The sequence below is a fragment of the Opisthocomus hoazin genome, chromosome 1 (assembly GCF_030867145.1).
Source record: "Opisthocomus hoazin isolate bOpiHoa1 chromosome 1, bOpiHoa1.hap1, whole genome shotgun sequence".
NCBI classification, from domain to species: domain Eukaryota; kingdom Metazoa; phylum Chordata; class Aves; order Opisthocomiformes; family Opisthocomidae; genus Opisthocomus; species Opisthocomus hoazin.
In genome coordinates this window covers 106,863,773-106,874,266 of record NC_134414.1, presented here as the reverse complement: position 1 = coordinate 106,874,266, position 10,494 = coordinate 106,863,773, and the positions used below count along the sequence as shown (strand labels likewise).

Sequence of the window (10,494 nt, the reverse complement as noted above, 5' to 3'; positions counted from 1 at the left end):
TTCCTCAGGATTTCCAGTTCATTGATTGCACAGACAGAAGTTTCTTTATTAAAAACCTGAATTAAGTGTTTTCCATGTAGTAGAGAAAATGAACTGTAAAGGTGAAATACATAATTATCATGGTAACCAAAGCAAGTCATCCAAGCAAAATCACAAGTAGAGGAAGCGGTGACATGGAGAGCATGAAATTTGTTTTCTCATTTAAAATATGTTGGTTATTGCACTTCAGATGCTCAGTCGTGGAAGGCTGCCATGGCAGCTGGAGCTATGGAGGTGGAGCCGAGAGGCAGCCTGGGGGCAGGCCGGGGGGGCTGCAGGGCTGGGGTAAGGTGAGATAGGGTTGGTCCCCCTCAGGCCCCAGCCGTGCAGCTCCCTCTCTACCAGCACAAAAGCCACGACGGCGGCTCCGGGGCCCTGCCCCGTCTTCCCAGGGCCCAGTGCTGTGCTCTGCAAGGGCAGGCTGCTGCCTCTGCCTCTTGCTATGAGAAGCTGAAGGAGCTGCCAGCCATCGCTTTTGAAGCTGTCCTTGGGAATGACAGATCGGCAAGGGGCATGTTAATCCTTAGTCAGGAGTCAGCAGAACAATGCCCAAATGACTTCGCTGGCTGGGCTTTACGTTGGCTCCCTGTGGTAAAGTTTGTGTTCAGGCAAGCCTTGGATCAAAAGGCATTGGACATAAGTAATGTGTGTGGCTTTGGTAATCACTTATCAGTGCAGAACAAAGGTGCAATTATTAGTCCGTCTTTTAAGGATACAGTACCTATTGTTTTTATGAAGGTGGAAGTATTGCCAAATGAGTCACGCCCCAGAGCTCAGTGAAGGATGAATGCTGCCGCAAAAGTTCTCATGGTAATCTATTCTTAACGAAGAAAAAATGTCTGAGACCTTTAGCTTAAGGGCAACAGATCAGTTACAAAATCCCTGTAAAAAGTTTTTAATGGTTTTTATGTACTACCCGCAGACTGCCTGCAGCATGATAGCTCCAAAAGCCATCCAGGTAACACAGCGACTTGACTGTCGTTCTGATGCGCAGCAAAGAACCGTGGTTTGTGTATACTCTTCTAGTTGTGTGGATGGTACCTCAGCAAAATTAAACACGGCTGTTCTAATTCAGTAATACTTTGTGCGCAACTTCAAAAGATGTAATTCACCAGCGGAGAATCATACCCAGTTCTTTATACTTGAAATGCTGCTTGGGTCGTTAAGTTTAAGAAGTTGTGTGCCCTTCAGGTTGGCATTTACAAACTTTCCAGACAAACCTTCATCTGTCATATGGTTTGTGCAAAGACTGGGCTGTATGAGTCCTAGGTGAGTATACTACAGATGGATAGTATGCAGTGTTAAATACAAATTAGTTTCTGTGTGTCCCCTATGCTCTGTGAAGCTGCTTCTGAAGTCTAACTCAGGATCTGGGTGGGTTTTTTTTTCACATTCAAGCCCAGCAAATAGTAAGTTTGAAAGTTTTACTAAAGACGTATTTCAAATTCTTGTATTAAGGCCTGTCATGGTGCTTGTTCTTTGTTAAACTAAGCTTGTTTCAGGGTAAGGAAGCAAAGTGGAAGATGGTGGCTAAGTAGTCGTATTCAGAAATGTCATTGCTCATGGTGAAATTGATTATAATACAGCCAGTTTCTTCTAGTATGATCAGAAAGAACAGAGGACAGATGTTTTCACAACCGTTGTGGCTGTGATGCGGTGCTCAAGGAAGGAGAATCAGGTGTGTGGACACAACCTCAGCTGGAGGAGGTGGAAACAAGAGGCAGAAAATAGCGGCTGTTCACGGGACCAGTCAGAGCCGGGAAGGAGCTGATGCAGGAGCAGCTCATTCCGCGGTGACAGTGGCAGGAGGGCCGGTGTCCCGGGGGGGCTGCCAGGGGAGGACTGTTTCCTGAGGGCAGAAGCAGAGCACAGGCTGTACAGCGTGTGTCGTGGGCTGAGCGTTTGCACAGGGCTTGCATTGTTCAACCGAAATTTGTTTGGTTTGGGGTTTTTTTTTTTTAAGCCGCCTCCCTGCTTCGCTCCCATGTCCATTGTGTCTGAAGCTTCTTGTTGCTTTCAGATTCTGGCACGCTTGCTGGGTGATTACTGTGTAAAGTTTAAGGGTCAGGAAAGGGATGAAATAATAATGATCTGTAGTACTCTGTAAAACTTCTACGTGTGATTTACTGTTTTTTCTTTTTACAGCATGTCACTAGCATTTTTACTTTGGAATTTATTAGCCAAAGAAAATGCCTGGCAATGCAGTAGCTGTGGCGACACAGGACCATAAAGGAACGGAATTCACAATTGTGAGAGCTCAGTGGAGGCAGCTCCCTGGGGATGCTGTGGCTCGGGCAGGATGCAGTCAGGCAGCAGTGGCAGAACTTTGGGAGCGGAAGCCGAACCTGCTGCCGCATCAGCTGGATATAAACAGTGTGCAAGGCCCCTGGGGCACCCTGAAGGAGAAGCTGCAGGCATCCCAGTGTGCTGGTTAACAGTGCAGCCATCGTTTTCAAAGGCTGTATTAAGCTGGCTGTTTGGCAGAGCTTTGCTTTGGGAAGCGGTGATCTAAAAGCGTGGGGGCAAGCAGTAAGGAGACTGGTCTGCTCTAAACGTTTTCAAATCCAAAGGGGATTGCAACCAGGTAATTTCTGTCTGCATCCCCTGCAATGATGATAACTATAGCGTGGGCCAGGCTTTTGTATCCCTTCTGGTTCCAATGCTGTGTAGTGCAGTGCATTTGGTTTTCAAAACTGGACCATAGACATGCCTAGAGAGTTTGAGGTCAGTTTCCCTAAAAAGATGAAGAGAATATACCTAGCTTAACGTGTTGTTTCATTAAATCTTCCATTTGTGTGTTTTCCTATGTATATAGTGAAGATGACAAGAACTCTTGAGAATTCATTTCTGTCCACAGATAATTTTAATGGAACCCATCTCTCATAGTGGTATAACCCAACATGTAGGCAATGTCCTGACTTTGAATGCTGTGGCATTCCTCTCAGCCTAAAAATGAGTCAAGAAAATGTAGATTATATATGCCATCCAGTATTACTTAAAACACTTAAATGCAAAATACAATTAAAACTCCAGTCTCACATTAGTATAGGAATGTTTTTAGCTTTTTAATCTCAACGAAAAAAAGAGAAGGGACAAGAATGATGTTTTACAATGAAAATTCTTCAGTTTTCGTTTTTGTTCTGCAAACACTTCATTTTGGAGCTGGCAATAAAGGAAACTGTCAGCTGGACAAAGTTCTGGTCTTGGAGACCAGTTTTTGTCATCTACAGATGGCTTCACCAGGTCAGCTATTCATAACACTTACACCTGAATGAACAATACCCGATTTCGTATTTCCCAGTTTGGATTGTTCACTTGTCCTTGGACCCTGCCCACTTGTCTAGAGTTGTGGCTACTCAGCACTCTGAAAATCCTACCCTGTCTCTCTTCAGGTACGTACCTGCGTGCTCACACACCCTGATCTGATGGGCATTGTCTGTTTTGTTTGATTGGAGTTACACAGTATGTAGAGGACATATGGCAGTAGGGGCTACAGTGGTGTTTTATTTGTGAATATATTATTTTAGACTCTGCTAAGGAGATAAAATACTGAGAGCAAGCAACTTGCTAAACTTCCTGCAGTAAATAATAGAAATTCTATATAGTTTCATGGTAGAAATTTCATATTTTAAATTGCAAGGCATATTTCTTAAAAAAAAAATCTGACAAGGGATATACAATTAGAGTAGACTTTCCCAGTACGAACCAGACAGATTTATGTGAACATCACGTGGAAGTTAACGTGAATGTTCATTAGATTGAAATGCAGCCTGGCTGTCTCCAGAAGTGATTACATCAGTAAATCTTACTTGATTTCATCCCAAGGGCCAGGATTTAGCATGGGCCGTGCTGCCATGGTGCATGTAACAAACTGATTTATAGCCTTTCCTGGAAAGAAGTCTTTTGAATCGTTAGTATGATAGGCACGCTTTGAATTAGCGTAATCTCTGATACAAAAACCAGCATTCGGCGTTATTTTTCAAAGTATTCACGAACCAGCAGATTCGGAAGCACCAGAGCTGAGGAAGTGGCTTGGCCTGGAGGTGTGGTTGGTTTTGGTGCGTGTTCTGAGCAAAGCGTCCCAGCAGTCTGAGCACCTCCATGGCCTCTCCGTCAGGAGATGCTCTGTTGCCTGCCGGCAGCTGACCTGATGCGGCAGCCGTTCCCTCGTCGGGAGGCTGGGAGGCTCCCTCTCCTCCACCTGGCTGCCTGCTTCTCTGAAATTCCAGAAGGCCTCTGTCTCATGGTAGAAATGGCAAATGGGTTCAAAGTTAGGTGGAAATCAGAATGACATGAATATAGTTGGGCACCCACATACAACTGGTGCAGTCAAAGAACACAAAGTTGCAAGAAAAAAAACTTTGAAAGAGACAGCAAACCCTCAGAAACTAATTTTAAAATATCCTAAGATGCTATATTTTAGGACATAAATGTCACGTGTTAAGGACATCCTCAAAAATACAAGTTCTTTGCTCTGTCGGGCACATATTTAAAAGCACTGACCTTCATTCCCAAGAACTATTCCAAGAACTTCTATGTAGTAGTCCTTCCAAGAACTACTATGCTACCTTGAAAGTTACAAAAAACTACATTTTAGAAATGGAAACTTCAATTGATGGCATTGCAGTTCAGAAAGATAAGCTATTTTGATGCCCTTGGTACTGAATATATCTGTAGTCCTGTATACCTAGGGAAAAAATGTTGCCTTCAGATGACAAAGTCCGTTTATTCCATTAGGAGGAAGCCCTATCTGAATTTAGAACCTGAAATGCCACCCGTTTCTGAAGATTTGTCTTTTAAGATGATGACAGGTCTGTAATAAGGCTGTAAATCACTGCAAAACGTCGTAATGTTTCATCCCGCAGATCTCCCACAGGCGTTACACGTTTCTCTGGGGCCACCGGGCCTTCCAGGTGTCCACGCTGACCTCAGCGCTGCGGGCGGGCGCTGGCTTCCCAGACAGACGAAGCATGCGAGAGCCACACAGGCTGCGTGGAAGCCTGGGAACAGCTGCTCGGATTTTATCGTGAGATAGCACCTGCTGAAGCTCGGCGAGCAGCGCTTTTTGGTGCCTGGCCCAGCTTTTGGAGATGTACGCAGCTGGGGGATGGAAGTGCACGTGGAAGGCCTCCTGCCTTCCTGCCTGGCTTCCGTCCTTCCAGCACGTGCGAAGGGCAGTCTCTTTAGCTGCCAGTAACTGTGGTTTTCATTTGCTTGAAGAATAACATGCTAAATTGTTTTACTAAAATGTGGCTGGGAAGGTGGTCTCGAGAAAATAATAGAGTATATGAACTTAAAACTTACTGGAGCTCATTCCTGAAACAGTATCCATCAAAATCTTAGCAGTTTCTATTATCTCAACTTGAATTAACGAACAGGTGGATTTTTCTTTATTTTTTCAGCTCCTTTGAACTACCGGGTTTATGTTCTGCCCGCATGTTAAAAGAAAAGAAGCAAATAGAATAAAAGAAAAGAAAGGAAAAGAAGAAGAGAGGAGAGACAAGGAGAGGGGAGACGAGGAGAGGAGAGGATAAGAGAAAAAAGAGACAAGGAGAAGAGAGGAGAGAAAAAAGAAAAGCTGAGGTTAAATAGTGTGTTTCCACAGTATATAAATCCTTGCCTGGCAAGATCATGTATTTTACTTTCTGTGGGTATTTTTGCTAGTTTCTCTTGTTTTGCTGTAGGAGCACTAAAAATCTATCACATTAACTTTCTTTCAAGCCCTTTGTAAAGAACCGGAGGGCTTCCTACATTGAACTTCAGCCTCTGACAACCGTGACAGCCGGATCCCCGCGAAAGCTGCGTCTCCAGAACTTGTCAGCAGCGCTTCACGCCTAACACCGGCTGGAACGGAAGCAGAACTGCTCAGCGTGCCCCCACCGGCTCCCACGGAAGGCGGGCGCTGCAAGGCGCCCGGCCCGGGGCACCCGGTAGCAGCCCGGGACGCGCAGGGACGCGCAGGGACGCGGACACCCGCGGCCGGCCCCGGGGGGAGACACGGCTCCGGCTCAGACCTGGGCCGCCAGGGGGCGCTCGGAGTCCGGGCCCGGCCACCGGGTTGTACCATTTCCCCGCGGGGGGGTAGCGGATAACCCGCTCCGGGCTGTGTCGCTCACCGGCACCGGCATCCTCCCTTCATTGCTTGTCAGCGGGTGAAGACGAGAGCGACCGCCGCGGGGCGGGGACAGCCGGAGCCCTCCTGCGCCGGTCTACGAGCTTCCCCCTCCCCCGCGCCGTGTTCAGTGGTATCGCCCCAGCTGTCGGCTGCGGCGCGGCCCTGGGGAAGCGGGAGGGGTTTGCGGGTTGGGGTGGGTTGTTTTTTTTTTTTTCCTCCCTCCTGTTGCCACAGAGACTGCGGGGTGCCGCCCGTCCCCGTCCCGCGCCGGGCCGCGACACGTCGCCGCCGTCCCGGGAGGTCTGCGGGGCCCGTCCCAGGTACGGGGGTGGCGGGGAGGAGGGAGCCGCCGCGCCCGGGCTCGACGGGCAGGCGCGTGTTTGGGGAGGGGCGGGGGGATACGGGGTGACCCGCCGGGGGGGGCCCGGCCGAGGGGGCAGCGCCGGGGCACACCGCACCCCCCCGCACCCACCCTCCCGTCATCGCCGCTGCCGCAGCCTCGGGCGGCCCCGGCCCGGCAGGTGAGGCCGGAGGGAAGCCGCGGCGGAGCCTCGCCGCGGGGTCGGGGGTCCTGAGGGGGGCCCCGGCCTGGCCCCGCAGAGGGGGGCCCCCCGCTCCCGCCGCGGCCGGGCCTGCCGCGGGGCTGCCTGTCCCCCCCACGCCGGCCCCGGGGGCCTGCCGAGCCGCAGCCGAGCTCTGGAGCCATCGGGAGCCGGGTGGGGGGGAGGCTGCCCGCAGCGGCCCCGCAGCGGCCCCGCAGCCCGGGGAGGCAGCGCCCGCCTCGTCAGCATGTCCGGAGAGAGCGCCGAGGGCCGGTGAGTGACTGCTGACGTCTTCATTCACCGAGGACATGGGCGACCTGGGGTGTGGAAGACCGGTCACCGGCAAGTGGCTTTTGTTTTGTTGATTTTTGTTTTCTTCAATCTTCCTGCCTTTGTGTGCAAGCAGAAATACGATCTGTTGGCCGTATTTAGGTTATTGGATTTTTTTTCAAACCTCGCTGACATCTGAAAACTTAGGTACGTGAACGTCGGTGCACACGAAGTCATCGAGCCCATTGCCGCTTCTCTGGGCGGGAATACGTTATCCACCTGGCCTTGCACAGCAAAGTCCAGGGAAAGTGTCTGAAGAACTGAGTAAGGCAGCTTTTCCCCCAGCTGAAGTTTTGGGGTTTTGTTTGTTTTTGTTCTTGAGTAGTACATTCAATTTCACCATCGGTATCTAATGAGATTTTACTTAAATAGACCAGGTTTTAATGCTGTGAGAATGCTTTAGGCCATGTTTTCCACAGAATATTTATAACATCTCTAAGTGCTGTTGGTGATTTGATTGATTCCTGTTCTCTAAGCGGATTCATGTCAGTATGTTGCATTTACAAATGAAGAAATTTGATGTGCTCTGTCAGCAAAGCAGCTGCCCGATTCTAAACCATCCAGACAAATCTCTTATTTATGAAAGTGGCAGCACTCTTGGCAGAGAGCTGCTAGGATACTTTCTAGCTCGTGCTATGTTCTAAGGAGTATGAATCAATGAATACAATCCAGCGGTCCAACAATTAAGGTACATGAAACGAAAATTTCTTGCTCTGCTTCTTTTGGGGCAGTGTCTATGTCAGATTACTGGTAATTTGTGCTGACAGTATATTGCAGGTTTGCCACTTTGTTACATTTTATGGGAGGATTGACTCTTTTTTTAAATCCTTGTTGGAGCAAGGATGGCTGTATCCCAGATGGATGTTACACGCTGCAAGGCAGTGGGGATTTTTTTACTCTCTGCTCTGAGAAGCACCGCATACATCCCGATGAAAACAGAAATTCATATCTTTACTGTAGTAAAACAAAGCCAACCAAACATGGCCCTGATGATACTGTGTGAGAATACCATTTTTTTTAATTTTGCCCCACAGAATGTTAGGGTTTGGAAGGGACCTCTGGGGATCACCTAGTCCAACGCCCCTGCCGAGGCAGGGTCACCCAGAGCAGGCCGCACAGCACTGCGTCCAGGCGGGTCTTGAATATCTCCAGAGAAGGAGACTCCACAACCTCCCTGGGCAGCCCATTCCAGCGCTCTGTCACCCTCAGAGTGAAGAAGTTCTTGTGTTCAGATGGAAGATCCGTTGAGGTGGATCTAGGTTGGATGATGTAGAGTGGTTGTATCAGCAGTGGCTGAATTCTGCTGTCAGGGAGTGCAAAATTGGCTTAAACCTGCCTGTAAAATCCTTTCTCTTTGGTGGGTTCATCTGACATTGTACTGTTTGTGAAAGTTTGTTACCAAAATCTTGACGTAGCTTATGGGCAGTACACAGTTGTTCCATTGATGATTATTTTTTTAAAGTGCTATGAGAGATTAGCTGCTTTAAAAGAATACAGAAGACTGCTTAGCTTTATTTTTGAGTCCTAACATTAGGAAAATGAAAGCAGATGTCTTTCAGAAACATTATGAAATATTTTGTTATAGGATTATGCTTTCTTTTCTGTATCAGTGATATAGCACAGATTGACCTAAACCTGGCATTCCTAAACTTAAGCATCTCTTCAGAAGAATATTTTCATACTAGCTAACAGAGAACTAGTGTCGTAGGAGTGAAGGTATTACTTTTCAGTACGTAAAATCCAGCCATGCCTGTTTCCCATTGTTATAAACCAGGTGTGTTTTGCTTTTTTAATGCAAATGTGTTGCAGAATATGAGAAAATCAGGTCTGAAGAGCTTATTTTTTCCTCTGTAAAAATATATAGATACTTTTTGGTGAAATAAAGGAAGATTTGAATGCATGCCTTGACACTTTGGCACAGCACTTTAGTCTTGTACTTCAGCATCTGCTGCTGACAAGTTGAGATGCAGAGTCCTGAGGGCTCCTTCTGCTGTGGGCTGAGAGGCTCTTTAATGGGATTCCTCTGGGAAGTTGGATTTTGATATGAAATGTTTCACATTCCATGGCTACAGGTAACCTTTCAAAACACTGCACAGGTGATAAGTTATGAAAGCTATTTACTGCTCCTAACTTCTTGTCAGCACTTTGACTGTTTATAATGAGGCTTTATATTCCTTTCCTTTGTTACTGTGTGAGAGACCCACGTGCGTGGAAGGAAAAGACACGTTTCATAAATAGGAAAATGTGACTGCAAAACTTCTAAAACAGGCAGTGGGGAGTTGGAGTCATGCCTGTTAAATTATTTTTAACTTTGTGTTGAAACTTGATCAGATGACCTGTTTATTGTGCTCCGTCAGTGCTTCTACACATTTATTGTTACCTTACCATGCTTTAGGTTTTCCAGAATTTAAATGTGGGTTACCTTTTTGTAACTGTGTGCATGTTTTAGTTTACCAGGAAATTTCACCTTGCTATGAGAACCAAAGATGGATCCAGAAGAGCAGGAGTTGCTTGGTGATTACAGATACAGAAATTATTCTTCAGCGATTGAGAAAGCTTTGAGAAACTTTGAATCATCAAGTGAATGGGCGGATCTTATATCTTCCCTTGGCAAACTCAACAAGGTACAGTGTCACAAGAATATCTTTTCGTTTGTTTATTATCTTTGTATTGTTATTAACTTTTCTGTAACTTGAAGTGTTTTAAAGAATTGCAGATTCACTCAAGAAAAACATTAATTCATAAAGGAGGGGTAATGGAAGCAGCTAACTCAGTATCTTTTATATAAATGTGAGAAATTCTGGTAAAACCAACAGAGATTTCCTTCAAATGGTATTTGTTTCCTTTAGACAGCTAAGTTAATTTAGGTTTTGCATTGAAGAAACCCGCAGGATGCTGGTTGCACACTCTAGAGCAGCTAGAAAAGTCTTCATATAGAACAGAAGGTCATATCTTTTAGTATATATTCCAAGTCAAAATTTATATTTAAATATCACATTTATTTGACCATGCCCTTCCCTTGTATTTGGAGAAATAATTGATTTGCTGCTGGTGGTGTCTTTTGTATGACAATGGAAAATATGGCTGAATATAGCAAGAAAGAAAAAGACTTTTACAGGAAAACACCTAGGAAGTGTGTCCTCTCCTCCTGCCCAAGAAACGGGGTCTATATTGTTTGCATACCACTTGGTCTCTTTTAACATAAAGCTCTTCCTGAGTGTGTGTGGGGCAAGAGTAGTTACAGTCATTAAGGAAATAGGGGTGGGAGGAGGCAACTTCTGCAGAATTCATAAGGAAACATCTGTTGTTGCCCGATAGATGCCTCGCATGCCTTTGCTGTGGTTGCTGAGCCTACATTCTACAGAGTATTCAAAGGGGAAGAGAATCCATAGAATCACGAGTATCTCAAGTTGGAAGGGACCCATAAGCATCCTCACGTCCAACTTCCTGCTCCACACAGGACTATCT

At 46.6% G+C, this 10,494-nt stretch overlaps 1 protein-coding gene across 3 annotated transcripts in view; it reads left to right on the top strand.

Annotated features, from left to right (window-relative positions):
- Nucleotides 1-6,145: 6,145 nt before the first annotated feature.
- The window catches only part of DOP1B (DOP1 leucine zipper like protein B), a 50,018-nt gene continuing 45,669 nt past the window's right edge, over nucleotides 6,146-10,494 (top strand). For 2 of the 3 annotated variants that reach the window (XM_075432248.1, XM_075432231.1), the window contains exons 1-2: nucleotides 6,146-6,474; nucleotides 9,476-9,650. In XM_075432248.1, the coding sequence (XP_075288363.1) occupies nucleotides 9,513-9,650 (138 nt within the window). In that variant the 5' untranslated portion in view covers nucleotides 6,146-6,474; nucleotides 9,476-9,512. Of the gene's footprint in view, nucleotides 6,475-6,839; nucleotides 7,039-9,475; nucleotides 9,651-10,494 lie in introns of those variants that run through there. The other variant, XM_075432240.1, reaches the window with a different exon arrangement.